General features: G+C 32.1%; 4 protein-coding genes across 10 annotated transcripts; 2 read left to right on the top strand and 2 right to left on the bottom strand.

The window, feature by feature from the left end:
• Window positions 1-2,194: 2,194 nt before the first annotated feature.
• Window positions 2,195-6,019, bottom strand: LOC105136964 (U-box domain-containing protein 15-like). Its single transcript, XM_011042486.1, has 4 exons — window positions 5,290-6,019; window positions 5,050-5,166; window positions 4,038-4,463; window positions 2,195-3,898 (listed from the first exon to the last, which is right to left on the bottom strand). Exons 1-4 carry the CDS (start codon window positions 5,623-5,625, stop codon window positions 2,843-2,845), a joined length of 1,935 nt encoding a protein of 644 aa, XP_011040788.1. The 5' UTR covers window positions 5,626-6,019; the 3' UTR covers window positions 2,195-2,842.
• Window positions 6,020-11,348: 5,329 nt separating this feature from the next.
• Window positions 11,349-12,940, top strand: LOC105136963 (G2/mitotic-specific cyclin-2). The gene is given in 8 exon segments (XM_011042485.1): window positions 11,349-11,463; window positions 11,465-11,509; window positions 11,683-11,864; window positions 11,987-12,033; window positions 12,035-12,091; window positions 12,176-12,251; window positions 12,254-12,368; window positions 12,452-12,940. Coding segments are annotated over 8 exon segments (759 nt in total). The 5' UTR covers window positions 11,349-11,365; the 3' UTR covers window positions 12,591-12,940.
• Window positions 12,941-13,584: 644 nt separating this feature from the next.
• LOC105136962 (sorcin-like) lies at window positions 13,585-16,132 on the bottom strand. Of its 2 annotated transcripts, none has more exons than XM_011042483.1 (10): window positions 15,997-16,132; window positions 15,828-15,886; window positions 15,700-15,740; window positions 15,568-15,599; window positions 15,398-15,426; window positions 14,798-14,837; window positions 14,503-14,559; window positions 14,128-14,204; window positions 13,960-14,033; window positions 13,585-13,877 (listed from the first exon to the last, which is right to left on the bottom strand). In XM_011042483.1, the coding sequence occupies exons 1-10, from the start codon at window positions 16,078-16,080 to the stop codon at window positions 13,858-13,860; spliced, it is 513 nt and encodes a 170-aa protein (XP_011040785.1). In that variant the 5' UTR covers window positions 16,081-16,132; the 3' UTR covers window positions 13,585-13,857. The 2 variants fall into 2 exon arrangements, with proteins under 2 accessions (XP_011040785.1, XP_011040786.1); XM_011042484.1 differs by having other exon boundaries at window positions 14,801-14,837; window positions 15,997-16,128.
• Window positions 16,133-19,493: 3,361 nt separating this feature from the next.
• Window positions 19,494-24,575, top strand: LOC105136960 (transmembrane protein 184C). 6 transcript variants are annotated; one of them, XM_011042477.1, is made up of 9 exons: window positions 19,498-19,643; window positions 19,765-19,988; window positions 20,079-20,135; window positions 20,273-20,381; window positions 21,270-21,454; window positions 21,560-21,648; window positions 21,995-22,256; window positions 23,320-23,571; window positions 23,777-24,575. In XM_011042477.1, the coding sequence occupies exons 2-9, from the start codon at window positions 19,794-19,796 to the stop codon at window positions 24,125-24,127; spliced, it is 1,500 nt and encodes a 499-aa protein (XP_011040779.1). In that variant the 5' UTR covers window positions 19,498-19,643; window positions 19,765-19,793; the 3' UTR covers window positions 24,128-24,575. The 6 variants fall into 6 exon arrangements, with proteins under 6 accessions (XP_011040783.1, XP_011040782.1, XP_011040781.1 ...); XM_011042478.1 differs by having other exon boundaries at window positions 19,498-19,647; window positions 22,028-22,256; XM_011042476.1 differs by having other exon boundaries at window positions 19,498-19,647.
• Window positions 24,576-25,565: the final 990 nt, after the last annotated feature.

Below are 25,565 nucleotides of genomic sequence, written 5' to 3'. Positions count from 1 at the left end.
TAGTAATTGTGTTTGTTATAGCAATAATAATAATAATAATAATAATAATAATTTGACCCCTCAAATCACATTTATAGGTTTTTTAATAGTAATAATATTTTTTTTCAAATTTATTAATAATTATATTAATAATAAAATAATAATAATATTTAATTTATAACAACTACAATAATAGTAGTAATAGCAGCAACAGTAGTTAGTAGTAATTGTGATAATAATAACAATAATAATTGTAATTATAATAGTAATAATTATAAGAAAACATGTCAGGCCCACATTTACTTGAGTCTGGCAAACATGTCACTCCTTCGTTACTTTGGATTTAGCTGATTGCAATATTCACGCTCTTTGAATCTTGTTGGTATCAAATTCAAGCGTCTAGGGTTTAGCAATCATGCCTAATCCATGTTTACTTGATTCTGGCAAATATGTCAAACCCACGTTAGTTTGAATTTAGCTAACCATTAGATCGACACATTTTGGACTTGGCTGCCACCTTAGGTTTGACAAGCATATCAGACCCACGTTTACTTGGTTCTAACAAGCATATCTGACCTATATTTACTTAAGTCTAATAAACATATCTGATCCACTTTACTTTAGACCTGGCTTACCACCAAGTCCAAATGTCTTGAGTCTAGTAACATGTCAATTCCACGTTATTTAGGTTTGGCAATCATATCTAATCCATGTTTTTTTTGTAATGGACAGATATGGGAGAGAGGGAGGGAGGAAAAAACCCCAAGTTAGAGCTCCTCTATGGGCTGCCAGACACACATGCCTCACCACTGTGTTTGGGGTGGCAAAACACATCGAATGTCGCCTCGTAAAGCAGTGCTCAGTTCTGTTTCGAGGTGACACACGCCACTTGAGCAACACCTGCCCACTAGCATGTGCTCAACATGCGTCAGCCATTTTTGAATATAAATAATAATTTATACATATACAAATGTTCAATTACCCCCAACCTCACATGATATTTACAATAAAATCATATTTAAAATTACGAAAACACCCCTACATGCAACCTTGTTTTTGTTGAAAACCAAGGATAATTTTGTATTTAAATTGTTTCAATAAAAGAAAAGGACGGAGAAACCCCTCAACACATGCATATCCCACCCTCTTGGGCATGGTTATATCTTTACTATTTTTATTTTTATTTTTTAAAAATAAAAAAGAAGCCTTTAACCCAAATGTTAAAATTTTGTGCTCTAAATAGCAAATTAGTATTTATATTGCAGCCCAAAAAACCTGAAAGGACCATTTTATTCCTAATCATTTTTTTAATTCCAAATGTATCTCATGAAAAAGACAATCATATCCCCAACTAAATGCTTAAAAAGTTTCTTTATCAAGAACAATTTCATTATTATACTACTTCAATTCATAGTAATTTGTGTCCAGGTAAATAGTAAAAGGGTGAACAGTCATATTGTGAGTTTTTTTAGTATTTGTTGTAATTGGCGTGCTTAGCTTATAATTTAGCTCCCATTTGATATTGCGTTTCATATTAAAGTTAGCTAAATTTTAACTTTTAAAAAAAAATTATGTTTTTTATATTATTTTGATATGTTGATATAAAAAATAAATTAATATATTTTTAAATAAAAAATACTTTAAAAACAATTACTACTACACTTTAAAATTTTATGTATGCTACCAAGTTTATTAGTTAATAAGGAATTACCCCTTCATAGTTAGGAAAACATAGAACTAACAAAACTAGCACAGCAATGGATATTAAAGAAATAGATCAAAAAGGTAATGTATTTTCTATGGAATTCAGGTTGGGATCTTAATGATTAAGGAAGATGAAGTTCTATTAAACCAACCTCGTCAGGTTAGTGCTGTTAGGATTCGTGTATAACATCTGTCATTCGAACCTAAAACTTTGCTTTCCATTGAAAAACTCATAGGCAATGTTGTAGTAAACCCTATGTACTTTGGTCGAGAAGGTGTTGATGTTTTCCGATTGCAGGAAATTAACAAGCCAAATGAAGAAGGTTTCGGCATGTCAATACTTAATAATATGTTGTTTTGTTCTTGATTAATAACGATAGAAACACCTGCCCATTTTACACTAAGAGAAGAAAAGTTGGTGTTAAGTGGATGATGGAGGGGTGGTTAGTTATGGTTTAGAGAAGGTCAAAAGTGACATTCTATGGGATCAATTGTTTTCCTGAGGGAGTTATTACAAGTTCATTACCATGCCTCCAAAACTGGCATGTGACCGAGTTGATTGGATATCATAATGGTTCGGGGCTGCAAAGGTTTGATTACTTTAATGTGATACATATGTTTCAGAGACAAGTGGGGAGGCTGTCAGGAAAATGGTTGTAGGGTTATCAACAGGGGCTCGTCCCATTTTCTTTGATGGTGAAAGCCTTAATATGTTGCCTACTGCTGTTTACATTCCTACCCTACCTCCTTTAGCCTCCGTCCCAATCCCATAAAGAGCTTCACTGCTTCAGCCCTTGTTGCTTTACATTTTGCAAACAAGTAGCAACTGAGCTGTCTCTCTCTTGTCTGATAAAAAGCTTTGTTAAAATTACTAAATGGCATACCATTCATTTGCGTTTGGCACCCTTTTACATCCATTTCTATCATCCCCAGCATTGTAAAAGTTTCTTTCACTGCTGTATTCACAATACATACAGAGTCAATCCGATGTAAAGGGGCCAAAAAACTTACTACCTTCTGCAGTTGCACATGTCCTGTAGAGGCGAGCCACATTGGGTGCTAGACACCCAAGAACTTTGTACTGTATGCCCCATACACACATGTAGGCATCCTCTCTGTAGGAAGCTAGATATCAATCTGTTAATTTGGTGGGAGATTTTCATGGAAGGTGTTCGTACTTACTCATGTGCTGCAATAGAGAGTTTGCTTTCCTTTGGGCCCTGTTGGTTCCATTTTTTGTAAGCTCTGCCAAATGTTCATACACACCATACTGAAGTGCTGCTAGGATGATCGATGAATTATTCAACCCCAACTCGAGAAGAACGGCTGCGGCACATTCCTTGTTCTTGGGAGTCCCGTTTCTTATGATTCCAACAAGGGTTTCGATGAAAGACAGTCTACCAATTTCATTTCTCCCTTCAGGATGTGATGCTAGGAGAAGCAGTATGGAGAGGGCTTCGTCAATCATTCCTAGGTTATTCTCCTCCAGCAAACAGAGCAACGCTGGTATGATACCTGCTTTAATGGCCCTGGACTTGTTGGTTTGGTTCAGAGATAGGTTGAAGAGTGCAGTTGCAGCATCTTTTTTACCTCGGACAGTCCCATTCTTCAAAAGGTACACCAAGGGACGGATTCCTTTCAAAGCTCCTATTAGCACTTTGTTTTCATCGAGCATCGACAAGCTAAACAAAGCTGCAGCAGAGTTTTCTCTTGCCTCATCTGTTCCATTCTGCAAAATCTCAATGATAGCTGGAATGGCTCCCTCTCTGGCTACAAGTCTTTTGTTTGTTTCATCAATTGACAAGTTCAAAAGAGCTGTTACAGTATGTTCTTGAATCTTGGAATCTTGGTAGGACAAGAGCTGAACCAAAGGAGGAATCCCTCCATAGTTGGCAATCAAAATTCTGTTGCCCGGATTCTCCTTTGCAAGCATACGGATATTCATAACTGCCTCTCTTCGCACTTCAAACTCATGGGAGGACAGGTTTTGGACCAAGAAAGAGATTTCCTCTATAAGCTCAGCAGAAAAGCCATCAGAGCGCAAACAAGAATCCTTCTTGGGTAGTTCATATTTATTTTTCTCACACCATTGCAGTATAAGATTCCTGAGTGCAAAATTCGGCGCTAAAGATAAATGATCCAAAATTTGGCCAGTCTTCGGGCAGGTTCGATGATTAGAATTTAGCCACTTCTGTATGCTCTCTCTTTCGTAAGTCTTTTAGAACAAGAACAAAAAAAAAATCCTGTTCAGCCTCCATAGCATAGTAACTGGAATATTTAACTTTTTGAAAATTTGTTTATTCAACTGTGACATGTGTCACAGAAAGGATTTTAGTCATTTAATATGAGATTACCTGTCCACTTGCCACAATGACAGGATCCACCATGATCTCCAGAGAAATTGGACATAGGAATTCATGAGGGATAAGCAAAGACTGACATTTCAGGAGGCTTTTTGAAGATATAGGACTCTCAAGAACGATGGTTTCATCAACCCCAGCAACATGTCTGAATTTTCCCAGAAAATCTTTAATTTGCTGGATGCTTTCAGCATTCTGCACCCCTCTCTGTTTAACTAGTTTTCTGACAGCTACTTCTTCTGCTTTCAAATCTGAAATAGTATGTAGCTCTAACTTGCTGGCCAGTCTCTCTAGTATTGCACTATCTGCGTTCCTGTCATCCTTTTCAGAAAACACAACCATCATATCCATTGCCAGCTCTATATCCTGAGTGTCGGTTCGCCTCTTTGCTCTTTTAAGCTGCATCCGTGTTAGCTCAACCTGAATCATATCAATTGCACAACCACACATGTAAAACTGGATATATGATAAAACTGGAATCGCAACCAACAGTTCAAAATTTATTTTCTCAATAAGAAATGATGTAGACCATTTTACGCGAAAAGTTTCTACTCATTGACCACATCATCTTTTTTTGTATGCGCAAACCAAAAGCTCTTATAATGTTTGGCAACATAATCTTCAGTCAGACAAGTCACCAGAAAACTTCCGATACATCGAAACAGTACCATCGACGTGGACCATTTATCCGACTACAGAATATTTCAGGCAATCAATATGTATGGTATGCCAATCGTAAGAACATTGCAACAATCAAGCAGGTAATAAATCATCAAGAAAATTGCGTTTGATAGGAGATCCGAACAAAATCAGTTGTTAACCCAAGTCCCCTTCATCTGTCAATACCATCACCGTGTTTTGCCAAATCTTTCCCCAACGGTAGTCACAAAAAATGGACACTGATTGACTAATTTTGCCAGAATTCTCAAGAAACACCGAGTCAAAAGGAACCAAAAGTGAATTTAAAGGCAAAGAAAAGAAATAGAAGAGGAGGAGGAGGACTGACTTGCTCTTTAACTTCAACTGAGATCCCTAGCTCATCATACTGCAAATCATCCAAAGCCTGATTTAAGTGGTCATATACAGCATGAAAGCTACTCATCACTGCCTCGCTCTCCATTGCCTAATTGAGTTGAACACAATTAATGAACACTTCAAAAGCTTGAAAAACAGCAATAAGAAACACAAACCCACTTGCAGAAACCACGAGAGAACAAGAATACAAAAGACAAAGACAAACACTAACCAGATAAATCTTGCTTCCACAGCTGCATTTCTTCAACAACTTCTTAGCACCCAAAAGGGCTTTCTTCAAATTAACCAAACTAGTTTTCAAACCCTCACTGGAGCTCAATTTATGATGATCAATCTCCTTTATCTCCTCTAAGAGAGGAACTAACAGCTTCAATCTCCTCACCAAGTTCAAGCACTCCTTTCTCTGTGTCCTCCTGTACCCCACATACAATCCAACGGTCTCAATCACATCCATCATTTCCTTTACAACATCAACTCCATCTCCACCATTGGATGAACTTGACACGCCTGCCCTCTCTCCTCTTTCCATCACTTTCTGCCACTCCATTTCTCTCTAGCCACACAAGCCAAGCTCAATGCCCCAAAGGGGATCTTTAAGTTATTAAATATATCTTAAATCAATCAAACAATTGCTGACAAACTATAGCATGAAGATAACACATAGATGGATCCCAAAAAGAAATAATATACAAACATGGCAATCAGCTCATGACTGGAATAAGAAACAAATACATTGATTCCTCTTGAAAAGAATGTAAGAAACAGCAGTGACTTGCTGGGTAGCTTGAAACAAGGATAAATACTTTGGAAATTTGCAAAGATACTGCTAAATCTTGACAGATGTATCATATGCGCGCGTGCATGTGCTATGTCTATATCCAATGTACGGTCTGTCAATGTTACTGTGAATTACATGCACGAGAACCAATATTGGGTGGCTTTTGCAGCAGTGAAAGTTCTTTTTAGGTTAAATAAACGGCGCCCATGAAATATAAGCTTTTTTATTTTAAATTTTTGGCATATTACATCCATTTTAAATGGTTTAATATCATAAGGCTGATTTCTTAATGATTTGTTTTATCATAAAATAATATTCCATAATTATTGAAGGGCTGTAAAATAAAAATAAACATGGAACCAGATGAGTCTCTCTCTTTGGAGTGAGATTAACGGTATGCAAATAGGCAAAAAATGGTAAAAAGGGAATTTGAAAAACAGTTAAAGTTTTAACGCGGTTTTTAGACAACGTGACGCGTTTTCGCCTATAACTTTTTGGTCCTATCTACGTACAGAGATCATACGTACACCACAGCCGTATATATATATATATATATATATATATATATATATATATGGGTCCCTAAATTATTACTTTTTTAATAACTTTTTACATAAATCCTAACTTTCATGCAAATAACACCCCCATATTATTATTATTATTATTATTATTATTATTATTATTATTATTATTATCCATTTAAATTAAATGATGCAATTGGTATTTTCATATATTTATATTGATGTACGAGATTTGTTTTCAGATGAAGATTCTAATTTATAAATTGTTCTTGTATTGTTTGTTGGAAAACTCGTATTGACAATATAAATTATATATTTTTGTTTACTATATAGCAAGAATAAATCCAGTTCAATGTGTACTACTTAATTAAGAAACTATTTAAGGAAAAAGAAAAAAAAAGTCACACCAAAAAATTCATTTTTTATTAAAAATTAATTTATATATATATTTTAGATGATTTTAATGTACTAATCTTAAAATTAATTTTTTAAAATTATTTTAATATAAAAATATTTTAAAAAATAATGTAACCACACAAAAAAAAATAATGTCTCATTTCTCATGGCACTCATCTCACCACTTGGAGTTATCACGAATCTTGCAATAAAAAGACTATATATATTTGTCACATTAAAGCATTAAAGTTGCCTTGATTTTATGTCTGTTTTTGAAATTTTTTTAATTTTAAATTATTATTTATTTATTTATTAATCATTTTTATATATATTAATATAAAAAATAAATTTAAAAAATAAAAAAAATATTATTTTAGTATATTTTCAAGCAAAACAAATTATAAAAAGTAATTTTTACTACACCGAGCTTTGTCTATTGTGGATAATTAAGATTATATAATAATTTTGATTAAGATTGGGATAATTCAATCATCCCACGTGAATTATAATTGGAAAAAACTTGATTAGTATACACTATTGATTTTCTTTATTCTTGGTCGAGAATATACATATTTGTTATGCTCTTTATGATGATGTGATGACGTGTTTCATCAGAAGGCATAAATTCAAGCCTCCCCAAAAAAAAAAAAAAAAAGTGTAGCTGTGAACTTCTCCCCCACCCAACGAGTTGACTCGAAATTCAAGACTGACTCCAGCTAAGTTTATAATTAAAATGGCAAAAACTAATATAAATAATTTGGTTTGATTTTAATATTATATAATACATATTTAGGGTGGCAATTTTGTCATATAGTTTAGAATTATTTCAAGGAACACTACTTCGACCGGAAATAATAATTGGAAACACTAGTCTACGATCTATTTAATTTTATTTTCTTCTATTTTTACTTTACTATCTTATATTATTATGATTTTCTAGGTTTTTTTTTAGGGAATAGCTATTCTAATTTATTTTTTATTTGATTTTAGTTTTTCGATATAAAAAGTTATAATACAGATATTTAATTGAATAAAAACTTAAATATTTTAATTGTTATTTTATAATTATAGTACTTTTTGTTTTTCAGAGTTTTAATTTATAACAAACCTTTTCATCCCTTTCTCTCGTAGCTTCCTCTCGTATGCATCATCATATCTTATTAAAAAAAATAAACCACGTTAATTTTTTACTGTAGAGCTATGCTTACCATATCATGAATCACTATAGCATAATAATATTTTTACCATTTTATAAAATAAAATAGTCTTTTATAGAAGATTCATGTGTTATTATGCTTTCATCCTTCAACATTTCATCTTATTTATTTTTTTTATTTTATTTTTGTTATTATTTTTGTTATTGTTCTTCTCTTATCTTTTTTTAGGTTTTTTTTTAATGTTTTTCCTCAACATTTTATTTCACTTCATTTTTTATTCAATTTTGGTTAGCATTTTTTTAATTGCTTTTTTTTTAATTTGTTTTTATTTTTTAATTTTATCTCTCAATATTTAATTTCATTTATTTGAATCCAAATTTGATTCTCATTCTTTTAATTTTTAATTTTTATCCATTTTATATATTATCATGTTATTTCAGGTAACAAGTTAGTCAAATTAACCTAGATTATTTTAGAATTTTTTTAGTGTTTTTTTAAATCATTTTCACCCATTGATATTAGACTATTGGGTCTTGAACTTTTATATATTTTATGCATTTTCTTTATATGAGGTTATCTTAGGTCGTAGGTTAATCAAGTTAACTCGGGTTTGACTCGAGTTTTTTTCAATATTTATTTAACTTTGATCCTTTTTTTCATATAATTTTTTAAATTAAATTTTTTAATCTTAATCTCATATCACGGGTGATGGATTAGTAAAGTGAACCAAGGTTGATTCAAGTTTTTTTTTCAATGTTTCTTTTTATTTTTATTTTTATTAGCCCACGAGGTTTATGGGTTTTTTTTTTGGTTTTTTATTATACAAGGTATCTTAACCTTATATTTCACTATTTATTAAATTAATCCAAATTAATTCATGTTATTAATATTTAAATATTTTTTTATATTAAAAAAATTTAACTCAACCATGTACGTAGAGTAAGAAAAGAATAATCTAGTGTTAACTAAGCAATGCGTGAATTGGTTTCCATTATCTAGCTTCTTGTATTTTCTGTAAATTTAAGGGATGTTTAAAAGTGTAATAAATATTATTTTTTAAAAATATTATTTATTTAAAAATTCATAAAAATAAATTTTTTATTTTATTTTTTAAAAAATTATTTTTAATATTAACACATTAAAAACATCTAATTTTTTTTTTTTAAAAAAATAATTTACACAAAAGTAGATTCAACATCACTACCAAACTTGACTTTAGCTGCAATGTTGAACCCCTTTTTGTGTTTCTCTTCCTATTTTTGGTGAGTACAGCGAGGTGGTCTGACTGGTTCTCGCTTGGGTTGTCGATAAAAGCATGCAGTGACCTTTTGACTTTTCATCTCCGTAACGCCAATTAATTTCAAAGTCCTGCTTGTTTGGCACCATGGGTCAATGAAAAGTTGGAGTTCGTAGACTTTAATGGGAGCCAGCTCAGGCTGCCTCCTGCTGTCTCGGACCAATTGGCTGCTTTCTCATCAACCTCCTGGTTGAGGTAATTGACCAATTAAATGATCGATTTGACTGGCACATGAAGTTAATGGCGAATTATTTAATTACCTGTTCTGTTTTCTTTGACGTGGATATAGGAAAAGAAATATTAATCCCATCAAGGCATCATTATTAATTTATTTATTTATTATTCGAATAATATTGTTTTTATTCTCTTTTTTTTTTAATTATTTTTTAAAGTTAATCGTAACCAGGTCTTGTCTTGTATCAAGCTTTAAATCTATGGTTTATGGCTTCTGAAACATGTCTTGTATGTGTAAATTTATTTAATAGTTTTTTTTGTTTAACTTTTGTGGAATAGATTATTTATTATTTAAATTGTATAATCCGAACTCATTGATGTGAGTGATTCATGATTTGTTTTTTTTTAAAGAATTCGTTTGAATTTTCATATTTTTATCATAGAATCTGTGTGTATTGTTTCAAAAGTTAAGATTGTTATATAAAACATTGGGGGTTACAATTACTTCATGATATTTTTATTTTATTACTAAATGGGACAACAAAAACACATTCAATAATAATTTATGTGGGAATATAACATGTTATATATTATTTATTCTAGCTTAACTTAACTTAATTTTTACATTTCATAATTTTATTTTTGGCAATTCATAGATCTCAAAACATGTTTAACAAATCAATAAAACACTACTAATAAAATCAGCAAACAACTCCTCAACTCCTTATTCGCTGATATAGATTCTTACACAACTTGTTAAAGAAATATATTAGAATGAGAATATGGTTAGTAATCTAGTAGTGAGAATTTTTAAAATTAAAAAAATTGTTTGATCTCAAATTCAAGCCTTGCAAATATAATATTAATGAAAATATATATATAATTATTAATTTAAAAATTTATAGAAATAATTAAGATACGCTTATCTCCGTCACCAACTATGGAGAAACAATCAAATTTAGGTTTAGAATCAAACCTGAAGTCATTACAAAAAATCAAAGTGCATCCCAACTCCCAACTTGCTTCGAGTAACTAATCAACTAACTAATGAAGACATCAAGAAGCTTAGAGAAAGTGTGATGTGTTATAATCACATGTAGAAACAAACCCTATAGAAGACTTAATCTCTCTACTTATGTACTAGCATGTTCTTATGCATCGATGTTTCAGGTCAAAGCTAGAGGAGAAGACACCGAGAGAGAGGGATGCAAGGTCTAAGGTTGCTATTGTAGCTCTAAGCTTAGCGATTCAAATATGAAAGTGGAGTTACTTTGCGCTAAGTTGTGTGGCTATATGTCATTGCTTTGTAAAGGAAAAAGGCATCATAGAACTGAAATTTTTTTATGTTAGTTTGTTTCAAAAATTCAAACATTTGACATAATTATAAGTGCCTGCAAGTTAGTTAATTTTCAAAATAACATGTTAATTAACATACAAAAAATTATGGATTTTGTTTAAAATAAAATAATACATAAATAAATATTAATAATGATTTTCTAAAAAAAATATTTATTTAAATTTTGGGTTAAAATATATGCTATAATCTATACCTAAACATTAGACAAGTGAGGAGTATTATTGTCATTAGAATAATTGTTCTATATTGTTCATTGTCCATCAAACATAAAATAAAACAAACTTTTCAGTTTAGTCTAATAAACATTAAACACAAGATAAAATAATTATTTATCTAGCCCTATCCAATCCAATCCAATTGTCTAGTATACTAAACACCACGCATCTAAGGCCTGTCTGCGTCTGTGATTTTTATTTGTTTTTTCATGGATTTTTTTGTAAAGATGTGAATTTTTGAGGAAAAAATTGAAAATTTAATTCAAAACCGATGATGATACCACTTGATTTGAAGCTCTATTCTGCCATGAAATCCCTCCAAAAACAACTAAATCATTAGATGCAGCAACCTTGTATTGAACAGGGATCATATGGTTGAACAGTATTCATTTATGCAGAGCTCTGGCTTTATCTCTTCTACATACATGGATCGTCATCTTGACATCAACGAAAAGATGAGATCTATCCTTATTGACTGGCTTATGGAGGTCTAATGCTCTTGAGTTGTTCCTCTGAAGGAAAATGTCGTTCACTTTGTTTAACCACAGTATCCCAACTTATAATATTCGCCATCTGACTAGAGAGAGGTCTGATTTCTGGGATGGACCCAGATGCTACGTCAAACAGAAACATCTTTTCCATCTCTATTTTTTGGTTTTCAAACCTTGTAATCCTTTATTTAATGAAACAAGTCTGGCTGTTTCAACAGATTCCTAACCATCAATCTTATTAACCGATTCTTGGAGCGCTGCACATTGGTCAGAAAGAAACTTAAATTTGTTGGTGTCACAGCAATGCTGCTAGCATGCAAGTATGAGGAGGTCTCAGTCCCAATAGTGGATGGCTTTGTCCTCATATCAGACAGAACTTACACAAGGATGGAAGTCCTTGATATGGAAATGTTGCTTCGTAGTAATTACTAGATGCATTCTCCCTTTCCATCAGTGGCTGTTTGACTATTTTAATGTTATATATCAGGTGCTTGTACGAGAAACTGATGGTGAATACTTTACAATTTGAGAAACTGATGGTGAATACTTTACAATTTGATATGTCTGTGCCCTACCCCTTATATGTTCATGAAGAGATTTCTTAAGGCAGCATTATCTGACGAGAAGGTAAGTTATCGTGAGTAGTGAGTAATGGTTTTTACAGAATTAAAAATTCTTGGGAAGATTTGAAATTTTTTCCATATGATGAAGTTGTGAATTGAACCGCTTGAGCTTCTCTCCTTCTTCATCATTGAGCTGTGCCTAGTCGAGTACAAGATGCTTAAGTTTCACCATCTTTACTTGCTGCTGCAGCAATTTACACTGCTCAGTGTAGTCTCTACTGGTTTAAGCAATGGTCTAAGACCAGCGAGTGGCGTACCAGCTACACAGAAGATCAGCTTTTGTGAGTATTCTACATCCTTCATTATTTCAACTTTGGGTCTAAACGAGCACACTGATGAAGTTATTGCTCTTACATGCCAATAGGGAATGCTCAAGAATGATGGTTAGTTTCCATCAGAATGCTGGAGCTGGGAAACTCACTGGAGTTCACAGGAAGTACAGTACATTCAAGTTTGATTATGTAGCAAAAGCTGAAACTGCCTTATTTCTCTTAGGTCTCTGACAGTGCTAACAATATAGTTTGCCAATGGAAGGAGTTATCTCTGCATGCAACTGGGAACACAACTACTCTTTTTGAATACATTTGAGGCAAAAAAACTTCAACGTCTTGTATATTTGTGGTCTTATCCTATACATTTACTTTGCATATTGCGATTTCGAATGAAAGATAAACCTGGCTATTTCTTTGAAAGAAGTAACAAAATATATTTTAGCCTGTTATCTGCGTATTTGTCCTCGTCATTTGTTGCAGCTGTGGGGTGAAAACCAGAAAAACAGCATATTCTTAACTTTGATTTAAACTGCTTAACTTTTGCTCACAAGAGTAGCTGCACTGTATCAAGACTCTCAATTATCACCTATTTAAAATATAAAGAAATATCTCAATTCAATAATTTTAGTTTTTAGATAAAATTTCAACAATAATTTTATATTATTCTTTAACAAACTCTTTTTACTTAAAACTTGCAAAAATTAATATTATATTGTACTTATTTTTTATTAATTAAAATAAAAATAATAAACTTAAATTCATTATTACTTACTTGATCAACAAAACTCTAATCCCTTATAAAAAAAATCAACTCAATTTAATAACTTAAATTTTTAAATAAAATTTTAAAAATAATTTTATATTACTTTTTAACTTAAATCCCATAAGCCATTAGCGAGGAGGCACCTGCTTCAGCAATCATGACCTTTTGGAACGTAAGCATAAGCTCAAGCTGCCTAAGGAAATTGTAATTGTATGGTGCGTCTTGTTTTGGTTGATAATTATTGACGGACAACCACTACTTCAAAATTGAAATACACGTATTCTCTTCAATCCAGTCTCAGGAGTTAATCTTCCAACTTCCTTTGCCGACATCTATCGATCTTATGCTTGTTCCTGAAAAACCATGCTCGTTGAGCATGTAATATGGACTCATCTTTCTTTAGCAAGATCGAACGTCTCAAACTGTACCATTGCTGCACTAGGTGCTTGTAAGTCTGTAGACTAGGAGACAATGGAGCAGTATCATATTGAAAGAAAAAAGAGAATACAGTACTCAGACAACTTTGACAAAGGAACAAATGTAAATTCAATATCACGTAAGAATATAATTGACAATGGCCTCGTCCAAAAAATAAACACTAAGAAGGAGAATTTGGTACCTAAGACCACAATTTTTTACACTGTTGAAGACCACGACCATGCAATCCTGCTCCAAAAATCATTATTAACTTGTTTGTACGAACCCGCTAGGAGCTCTAGAGCACTGCTGGTGATTTCATATTCTACAATTCGCAGCTGCAAGACAGAGAAACTAACTTTAACAAATTGCACCATGGTATCAAGTAGTTACGTGCAAATTGAATTAGTTTTTACTTACTACAGTACACAAACTGATTGAAATCAAGAGTAACTCTGCCTTGTTTTGTTGTATCAAATGAATTGAAAAGATTCCTGCAATAAAAGAAATGAGAAGTTATCATGTAAGAGCTTAATCTAGACTATTCAATATAAAGCATGCAACATAAACAACTGAGGGGACACACACCGAGCAGACTGTACAAAGATGCAGAGAGAAATGAAGTCATCAAGACGAATTCTGCCGTTCTTCTTTTGGTCAAAGCTCTGAGCAACAATAAGCAGAGTTCACATTTTGGTATTAGTAACTATATCATATAAGTTTGACTGTTGCCTAGGTAGGATTATCTTAGCCATTGACAGGGTTTCAAACATTTGTAAGTGTGCGTGTGTGTGTGTTATACCGCAAAGGACCAGGCAAATAGTTTGTTGAATTTAATAATAAAATATGTATACAAGCATGCAAACATCAAGCCAGATCTTTAAAGAAGAAAGGTTGCATGCGGTATATCTTCGTGACAGAAATTTATGATCTTACCCCAAATATAAGTGAAAATAGCCTTACCTCACAGACTGTGTAAAAAGAAGGAGAGTCCAGTGAGAAACCAATTTTCACCAATCCCTGCAAACAAATTTCTATCTTAAGAAACCAGATAGTTAAGAAACAAAGACGAGGATAGAGTCCGAGGAAACACATGCTCTTTATTTCAAATATCTCTTGAAACAAGAACAATCTAAACAGAAGCATGAAAACCACGCTGAGGTAAACTGTTAACAAACATAGAAATTTATTTTCAACAGGACAGCAGCATTTAGAACTACAGTGACTCAGTCACAGCTAAAAATATTCTTTCACAAACTACCTCATATACATCATCAGGCACAAGATATCCACGGCCCCTGTAACAAGAAGACAGGAGTAAAGACTAGTTAGATATTTTTACACAAGCAAATCCAACCATTTCCAACTTTGGAAGACAGAAACAGGAAAGAGGAGAAGTGTTCAAGCATTTGCTCATCATTGCAGATAAATAAAGCATTGACTCAAGCATAAAATTTCAGAAGCTCAGATTTTATGGAACCGGAGAAGCTCAAAGTTGCTAAAAGTACATGAATCTGAAAAATCTTGTTACCAAACAATGACCAGATAGCAACCAAATATAACACTATCTGGTGGCCAGAACTGCTGAGCAACCATACTAAAACAACTACAGAACCGAACAATAATGCGCATTCAGTTTCAGCCTCTACCAAAGGAATTCAGCATTAATGTAGAAACAAAGATAAAAATACTATCTATTCTTAGTTGTAAGCTTTTATATTGCTAGAAACATACATGTAATATAGCCACTTAAAGTGAAGAAACACGACTACAATTCTACTATGTCACTGCACCAAATCAGGAAAACTGGAACAGAACAATCAATTTTTAATTCATATCAGAAAAGCACTAAATTTACCTATGGAGATCCGAGAATGCCTGTTGAACCTGCAAAGAGACTAAAACAAATAAGTACAAAATTCAAATACAGGCACCACAGAAGTTTTTCATTAACTAGATAAGAGCATAACACACAAAAGCATAGCTTTCTACTTCTTGAAATGAAAAATTCATGATCCAAGCACAAACCTTTAAAAGAAATTTGTTTAGCCCAACAAATTCTGCATATAGAAGAAGAAAGAAAATTTGATCAAATCAGGAAAAAGTAAACAAAACCCATTTCAAAAGTCTAAGACTTGAACACAAAAAATTGAAATTCACCATCAAAACTCATAGTTCCATTCCTATCAGAATCATACATCCTGCACCACAAAAATAAATGAATTTTGTTAAACCAATTGATTTGTGTTAATCGAGAGATTAAAGAAGAGTGTTGAGAAGTGGATTACCTGATCATTTGTTGGACAACAGAGAGAGGGAATTCAAGGTTACCAACAGCAAGAGCACTCTGATCATCATTATAATTAATAATTATAAGATGATTAATTAAGTTGATCATTTATAACAAGCCTTTAAAAGAAAAGGAAAAAAAAGGGGAAGATGAAAAGAGAGAGAGACCTTGAGCTGATTTGCAGTGATGTTTCCGGTTTTCTCTGAGTCAACTCGCTCGAACCATTCTCTTAGTATCGTCTTATTCTCCATTTTCGTAGCTAGAAGAACTGAAGAAGAGCAGCTCAAATTTTTTCAACTTAAGGTTTTTGGATTTACCTCAATATGGTCCCTCACTAATTAACAAACTCTCTACTCCATCTAAAATCATAACATTTTATCATTTAAGTCCCAAGTAAATCACGTATTTCTCAATTGAAGATTAATTCCTCAATATTTTATGATCCTCAATCTTTCCCCTCTAATTTGCACATTTTATGCAATAAAACAGGAAAATTCGATGGAAAGTCCGCACATGGATGAAAATAAACGATCGTGAAATTTGTGAGAAGTTAGGATCATGAACACAAAATAGTACGTGACCCGTATTTCACCACATGTTAAATATTTTTTTTTTCTCAATAAAAAAATTTATACATAAGCTTTATTAACATGTTTTTGTATTTAAAATTTTTTTAAATAAAAATAAATTTTTTTATAATATACATATAATCAAATAAATTAAAAATTATTTGTATTAATTAGTGAAAATATCATAAATAATGACTGAAAATAAAAACTGAAAAAATTAGGAGACATGTGTAAAAAATATTTAATTTTGTAAAATATGATATTTACGTAGTTGTGTTTGCTAAATTTATTACTTAAAATAATTTTTTTATTCAATATAATGATGGTAAAAATAAACACATATATTGATTGAATAAAATAAAATAAAAATAATATGTAAGGTTGTACATATTAGAAATATTATTTAAAAATAATTTTTTATTTTAAAAAATACAATTCATATATATAAAAGATTAAAAAATATAGATTAATCAGAAAAACTTTCTCAAAAATTAAAAAATAATCGTCATTTTAAAATTGGCTTTCTAAATAACATAAAAGAGAGAAGAGATATTAATCTAAATTTAAATAAAAATAAAAATAAGATTAATTTTAAAAAAATAGAAACAAAAGAAGAAAATATTTTTTTCTTAAACAAAAAAATTAATAGTGTTGTCCATAATAAAACTAGTGGGGTGAACCTGGACTATAAACTGCGACATGTTGCGAATTAAGTTAAATTTTTCATGAATGTTAAAACAGTATATAAATATTGCCAATGTTTTAATTTTTTCTAATGAAAAAAAAATCATGTAGGGATTAATCTAATATGATTTGATTGAGTTTACAAGTTTAAAAACAACCCAAATAACTTATAAAAATATAGTTTGATTTAAAAAAATTCAATATGACATATTGTTTTTTATATTAAGATAACAACATATTAGATTGATTTAGGTCAACTCAAGTTAATATGTTAAATTTATGATTCAAGTTATTAGACTATCATAACCTTATATATATTTATACAAAAAGGAACATTAAAAATGATTCAGGTTAATTTGCAAACTCATGACTCAAGTCATGAAATGAAGATAATCTTATAAAAAAAAACATGATTTAACCCACTAAACCTCTGAATCTAGTTATGAAACTGAGATAATTTTAGAAAGCAAATCAATATAAATTATGAAATTCAATTCCTAATCAAACTTGATGGACCTAGTGTTGAACGATAAAACTTGTAAAAATTTTAATAAAAAAAAAGTTAAATCAACTTTGTTTTACCCATTAAACACTATTCTTGTATCATTAGGCTAGGATAACTAAATAAAAGAAAGCTTAAAAACAAATCAAACATAATATTAAATGATGAAATTAAAATAAAAACAAAAAACAAATAAGTTAAACCCCCCAACCTGCAACCTAAATCATGAGATGAGAGGCAATACTATAAAAACAAATCTAATATTGAAGGATCCATGACCTAAGTCATGAAATTGGGATAATCTCTTAAAAAAATTAAAAAAACAATCCGATTTAACTGGGGTTAAATGCTAAAACTCGCGTCCATGATCATGAGACCAAGACACCCTTATAGAAAACAAATCAAAATAAATTAAGAAGCTTAGTTTTCAACCAACCCAATACTAAATGATAAAATTACAAAACAAAATTAATTGATAAACAAAAAATAACTCGAGTTAACTCAAGTTAATCTGCTAAGCAATAGTCCTGGGTCATAAAGCCTAAATAACCTAATAAAAAACAAAGAAAATAAATTATAAAGCTTAATTTTTAACTAACTTAATATTAAAGAATGAGATTGTAAAAAAAGATTAAATGAGAAAAAAAATTAAATCAACTAGGTTAATATAACAAATCTGCAATCTGTGTCATAAAAACGAGACAATCCAATAAAAAAAAAATATAATATTAAAGGATAAAAAAATATTTGATTAAAAAAACAAAAAAAAACAAGTTACTTATATGTATAAGGTCAAAGCAACAATTTTCACTATAGATTACAACATTAAAAACCTCACATGTTTTAGTGTATGGTATAACTAGTAAAGAGGATTTACTAAGTAAATTCAGGTGGAAGACCTGTTTATTTTTGTATTTTAAAAGTGTTTTAAAAAAATATTTTTTTAAAATTTTTTTCTACTTTAAATTAATTTTTATGTGCCTTTAAATTATTTTAATATGATAATAATAAAAATAAATTTAAAAAAATAAAAAATTATTATTTTAATATTTTTTAAATAAAAAAATATTTTTAAAAATAACTTAAAAGAATATATAACAGACAGCTACATTTGTTGTCTATGCTCTGCCATGAGTAGTGTAAAAAACCAAATTTCCAGAGGAGCCTGTACTTCAACTTAATAACATGGTTTGATTTTGTTCCAGCTATGCATGTTTATTAGATTTGTTCATCTACCCTGTCCAAATATTAAACAAGTCTGATTGGTCATACTCAATCTGTAAGTGTTTCCTTATGATTTGTTTACATGACTCTGGTTCTTCGTGTGACAAAACCATGGATGTATTGATTTTATGAACAGCTCCTCCAAAAAAGTGTTAAAAAGCCAAGTTCAAAGACAAAAGGACAAAAATTAAATTAAATTTGGGCAATAGATTTTTTACATCATTTAAAAAGTCCTTTAAAAGCACATTAAAAATCACAAAACATTCAATTAAAAGAAAAAAACAATTGGAATATTTTTTACATCAATTAAACTTTTAAAAGCATGATAAAGTTCAAAAAAACCCCTAAAAAAATCTAAAAAGACCCAAAAAAAAATAAAGATTTTCTAGTTTTAATATTAATTAACTAAATCAAACCGAATAAAAATTAAAAATTAATTAGTTTGAACTTGTTTTAATTTTTAAAAATAAATTTTAATTTAATTATTTTTTAGATTGAAACCAAACGGAATAAAAAAAATTGGCCTCTAGTACTAATCAAAGCCCTCACTCTGCTCCATGACGGAGTGAATTAAAAAAAAAAAATGACCAGTCAATTGATGTCATGATCATATCAAAACCTTGTGTGGGAGCCAGGTGGGACCAAAAGCAGCTGATGTGCTGTGATTTTTATTTTTAATGAAAGTCTTTGCTTTCTATACGATAATGTAGTGAATAAAAATCCTTTCTTTGTTGCAGAGCAGGATTATTTCGCCTATGCCCACTCACCCCTCCAGTTTCCCGGCCTTCTTCAATTCAATTTGGTCTAAAAACCAAACATACAAACAAGCTCAGCTGTAGGCACGTGAATTATTTTCATTTTTTTATTTGAATTCTTTGTTATTGTTATCTAATGATTTATGAATGAATGAAAGCTTCGAAATTTGACTCACAATCATTCTCTCTTTGTTTTTTTAGATTGATTCTGGAAATGGGAAATTCAAACTATGCTTCATGATTGTGAGCATTTGAGAGAAGAAAGTCAGGCCATGGAGTATTTACAGGATCTTATAGATTATCTTCTTATAAGATTCTCAACTCCCTTATGGTGTACTTTGATTTCTGGTGCTTTTGTGCTTCTAACCTTATCTTTGTCTTTCTACCTCTTGTTCGAGCATCTCTCCGCTTACAAGAATCCTGAGGTGACTGATCGGCTCCTTGTCTCCCTGCCTTGTCTTTAATTTTGAACGAGTTAGTTGAGATTTTTTAGTTGACTTTTTTTTATCTCTCAGGAGCAGAAGTTTTTAATTGGGGTTATCCTTATGGTTCCTTGTTATGCTGTAGAATCGGTGAGTGAGTGATTTTTTCAGCTTGTTTGAGGATTATTTTGTGAAAAGTTTGAATTTTGAACAATGGGTTGTTTCTGTTTCGAATTTGGAGAGGTGGGGGGTTTTGAATTTTTTCTAACATGGGTTATTTTGAATAGTTTGTGTCGTTGCTGGATCCGTCGATTAGTGTTGATATTGAGATATTGCGGGATTGCTATGAATCGTTTGCTATGTATTGCTTTGGAAGATACCTTGTTGCTTGCTTAGGTATGTTTCTTACTATGAGTATTTTGTGTGCAATGAAGGGTTCTTACCTGAAATTTGGTTAATTCGTCTTGTATAATTTTGTAATTTTCTAGATTCTGTGGTTGTAGTTTTTTGAAGTTGTTTACTGATCTTCATATATTTTCTTCTCCATGAAATAGACATTTCTATACTTCCGTCTATTTATCCTGTTATGCAAACCAGAATCTTGAGAATTTTTTAGCACTTACATGCAGTTTTCTTCTGCAGTTTGTTGTTGAACTTGTTGTTCCTAAAACCCCACAAGGTCATGATGGAGTTTTCTTGAATACTAGTTACCCTCTGAAACAAAAAGAACTTGTTGAACATGGCCCTTGTCATCGCTTTGGTTTTGACAAATGCAAGGGTGTTCTAGGTTCCTTTGAAATGTGCAAAAATTAAAGTTATGCAGGAAACATGAACATATGAAGTGAACACTTCACAAAAGCCATAGAATTTCTTCCAGCCAGAAGGCCAATATTATGTTACTTTACCATAGATTATCTGAGTATTCAGAGAAAAAAGTAAACATAATCAAATTCAGTCTATAATGCACGTGTACTAATGCACATGTCCAGTTGTTTGCCAATCTAGTTTTGAATGTACATCAAATTGCAAACTGTTTTCGTGTTTATGAGTGAAAGTTGTGTTCTATATAGAACACTTTGATTGTGTTGCCGCATGATAATTTCAATTATTGTTTATCATCATGGCATGCAGATCTTCTTTGTTTATTTTTTTTATTTTTAATCATAAATAGGGATGAGATATTTTTCTATTGTTTTCTCTAATTACTCTCCAGATTTAATTTTGTTTATCTTCTGGTGTTGACATTGTTATTGATGGTTTCTCTCTTTTATTTACTTTTTAAAGGTGGGGAAGAAAGAACAATTGAGTTTTTGAACAGAGAAGGTCACTCAAGTTCTAAGGCACCCCTTTTAGAGCATAGTCATGAAAGGGGAACCATAAAGCACCCTTTTCCTATGAACTATATCCTTAAACCATGGAGGCTTGGTCAGTGGTTTTACCAAGTTGTAAAGTTCGGTATTGTTCAATATGTATGTTCATTTTTTGGAAGTTTTGTCTTTTTGCATCTCTTTTACGTTTTCCAATTCCAGCATTCTTAGATTGGAAAGCTTAATAACTCGTATCTTTATTGACAGATGTTAATAAAGTCCTTGACAGCAGTTTTAGCTGTAATTCTTGAAGCCTTTGGTGTATATTGTGAAGGAGATTTTAAATTGAGATGCGGGTAAAGCTGATCTTGATTCTTACATTTTTGAGGTCCATTGTTTCTTTTTCTTCTTTGAAACTTGAACTGTTTGTTTCCTGTAAAGGCTTTCTTGGTAATGATACAGGTTAAGAATTAATTTCCTATGCCAATTTACTCATTGGTTCATAGTTTAACTGTATATTCTTTAAATTGGTCAATCTATGTGGACTCTTTGTTGTATACGCAAGTGTGTGTGTTTTTTACTTCTAAACTGGCCCAATTGATATGCACATTCTTTTAAAGGATTTTTCTTGTTAAAAATACTAATTACCTTAGCATTCCATATACAAATTCCTAAGTGCCTTAGCATTCCCTGGTTTTGTAGGTATCCTTACATAGCGGTTATTCTAAATTTCAGTCAATCTTGGGCATTGTACTGTTTGGTGCAATTTTACACTGCCACAAAGGATGAACTTGCTCACATAAAACCTTTGTACAAGTTCCTGACGTTTAAATCAATTGTATTTTTGACCTGGTGGCAAGGAGTGGCAATTGCTCTGCTCTGTTCTCTTGGTTTATTCAAAAGTTCTATAGCTCAAGGTCTGCAATTTAAGTCAAGTCTTCAAGACTTCATCATTTGTATAGAGGTAGACATCTTCCATTACCAATGCATCTCTCCTGCTATTCTACATATATAATTTTCATTCTTGATGGTGTCAGATAATCTATTGCTGTTCTAGTAGCTGTCTTTTCCATCGTGAAATGAATAGGTTAATGTCTTGGGCAATTTAAATTTCTGAACCACCCAAATGCCACTAGGTTCTTTCGACGAGTCAAGATTTTATGTCAAGGTAATTGTGAAAGTTGTGTAATTTCTACAAGATTGTTGGAATTCATATGATAGAGGAGAAGCAAGATTTTGTTTTTTCAATAAAATGCCCCTGCATCTTTGTGTGCCTTCTATTATATGTGAATGGGTATAGAAGAAACTTAAGCATTCTGGGAAGTGGAAATCTCAACTATTTGATTCTCTAGAGAGGAAACTATAGCATGTTGCTGATATAATGAACTTTAGGTCAAGGGTCAATTTTTTGACTTAAGGTGATGCAGTGAGGAGAGAGGAGATAATAGCGGTATATCTCACAATTTGGAAGGTGTGTGGTAAAGTGTTAGATGCAGTGTCCTTGGGCTTTAGCTTTAGTGGTAATGGGGAGAGGGAGGTTTTGAATAAAATAGACTCATTTAAAATCTTTTCAGTAAAGAGAAAAAACAAAATAAAAGATTGCTTAAGTGGATGTACTGTTTGGTTGCTCATGTAGCATATCTAGGATGTCATTTCTCATGGACTTAAACTATCTAAAATGCTGAACACATCACTTTGCATTATATGGTGGAGTTAGACTGATAGTTACTGTTATGTCTGTTTAAACACCCTTATAGAATGTTTTATGGGGCGATTTGTTTTGTTTTGCTGTTCTGGGGGTTTCTGAATGAAGTTACTGACTATTGTTGGCCGTGTCTTTTACTGCAATGTGCTACATATATGTCTGTTCAAATTTGATTGGTGAAGTTTTCTTGTAACTACTGTTATAATATTCCCGGGGAATACAACAGTCATTGCTGTCTGGATCTCTTCAATAGAGTTTATAACTGCTCTTTTCTCATTCAAAATATTGAAGTTTAACAGGTCTATGTATTCATCCAGCACAGATGGGCATTGCTTCTATTGTTCATCTTTATGTGTTCCCTGCCAAGCCTTATGAGCTAATGGGAGACCGGTTTCCTGGAAGTGTTTCAGTTCTTGGAGATTATGCATCTGTTGATTGCCCTATAGATCCTGATGAGGTTAGAGACAGTGAGCGGCCAACAAAGTTACGCCTTCCTCAACCTGACATTGATGTCAGGAGTGGAATGACTATAAAAGAAAGTGTCCAAGATGTTGTTGTTGTTGGTGGTGGATTTGTAAGTTTCTTCCATTTAGCTTCTACTTGGAATTGACCATTGCAATTAAATTATTGCTGTGCAATCACTATGGGAAAATATGATAATTACCAAGTGTAAAACTCAAATGTGGCAATGCATACTGTGTTAATTAAGTTTGGTGAAGCACATGAGTCATTACATCACATTTATCCACTGCTGAATCAGCTGTTGGCTTCCCATGCAGATTGTGAATGATGTGAAGTTCACCGTAAACCAAGCTGTGGAGCCTGTAGAAAAGGGGATTATAAAGTTCAACGAGAAATTGCATAAAATTTCTCAAAATATGAAGAAACACAACAAGGAAAAGAGAAGAACAAAGGATGATAGTTGCATAGCAACAGCTTCACCCGCAAGGAGGGTCATTCGTGGAATTGACGACCCTCTTTTAAATGGGAGCATCAGTGACACTGGGATAGCAAGGGGGAAGAAACACCACCGTGAGACATCAGGACATACCAGTGGAGAAAGTGGAGGAGAAAGTAGCAGCGATCAAAGCTATCTTATCAGAGGTCGTAGATGGGTCACTAAAGATTAGAGTCCTTTCTTTTTTCATCTCTTTCTATGGAAACAAATTCAGGGGTATCAGATCAAGGATCGAAGAACAACTGGACCTAACAAACTCAGAAAGATGTCTTGTACTGGCATCCCAATCACACGAGCTATTATTTTTCTTCGATGAGATGGCTGTTGGCTGACATGCATGAGAGCATTTTACTGTTCGACAACGAGACTGAAGGTTGGGGCTCAAATTTTCATCTGAGGAAATCTTTTCATCAGCTGCAAGATCCTTCACATGGGCTTGCTAGACATGTATCTCATATTTGGTTTTTGAAATTGAAATGTTGTATAAACGCTTAAAGAAAGCCATTGTTGTACGTGAAAACCTATACAGCAATCGAGCTACTTGGATGCTTGAGGCATTGCCTTGTATGGATGCTTGTTAAATTAATGTGTTAATGCATATCAATATTTCCACTTGACAATCTGTTCCGCTTATTTGGCCATAGAAAGATGAGAAATATCTTTTAGCACAGGACAAGATTGATAGAAAAAACGCAAACGCACATTCCTAAGATAGAAGATGCAGGTTGATATTGGCTCTCCTCCAATATTGAAAATGGAAACTGATTTTCTTAACAGGTTAGGACTATTTTTTTTAATTGGCCTCAAGTTGAGGATAGTTTTTAGCCCAGTAGCCATATTGTTTATTGCGCATGCATGCAACTCCGCCACCAATGAAGTTGCCAAGTACGCCGGTCAGCGAAACCTTAACCACCGGTTATCAAACAAAACCTTGAACAATCGTGTATTGACTTGGATAAAACCCGCACCACCGGTTATCAAACAAAACCTTGAACAATCGTGTATTGACTTGGATAAAACCCGCACCACCGGTTATCAAACAAAACCTTGAACAATCGTGTATTGACTTGGATAAAACCCGCACCACCGGTTATCAAACAAAACCTTGAACAATCGTGTATTGACTTGGATAAAACCCGCACCACCCTTACACAAGGGCAGTCCACCAACAATGTTAAATTAAATCAGACATAGCCACCACCACCGCGTCGTTGCACATCGCTTCTGATCGCATGCATAAGAATCGTCAGCATTGAAGATAACGTCACATTGAATGATGAGGAAACATTATTTAAAGAAGAGGCAAGATAACGCCGCATTGAATGATGAGGAAACATATATAGGACTTCCAAGAAATTAGGACTTTCAAGAAATTGAGGCTCGAAATTCGGGGGAACAATACCGAGATATGGTTTATATGTTTGTAGGATAGATTAACTCTTGTGATGTTAAATTTTATTTAAATTTATTTATTGAGTTTAATTTAGTTATTGTTGGATATTATATTTATTGGATTATAAACTTAATTGTTTGTTTTAGTTAAGGTTTTAGTATTTATATTTTATTTTTTAAAATATTAAAAGAATGCTAAAAAAACAATCCATGAGAAG

The sequence above is a fragment of the Populus euphratica genome, unplaced genomic scaffold, assembly GCF_000495115.2.
Source record: "Populus euphratica unplaced genomic scaffold, PopEup_1.0 scaffold61.1, whole genome shotgun sequence".
Classification (NCBI taxonomy): Eukaryota; Viridiplantae; Streptophyta; class Magnoliopsida; order Malpighiales; family Salicaceae; genus Populus; species Populus euphratica.
The sequence above is the reverse complement of the archived record's forward strand: the minus strand, read 5'-3'. Positions and strand labels throughout refer to the sequence as shown.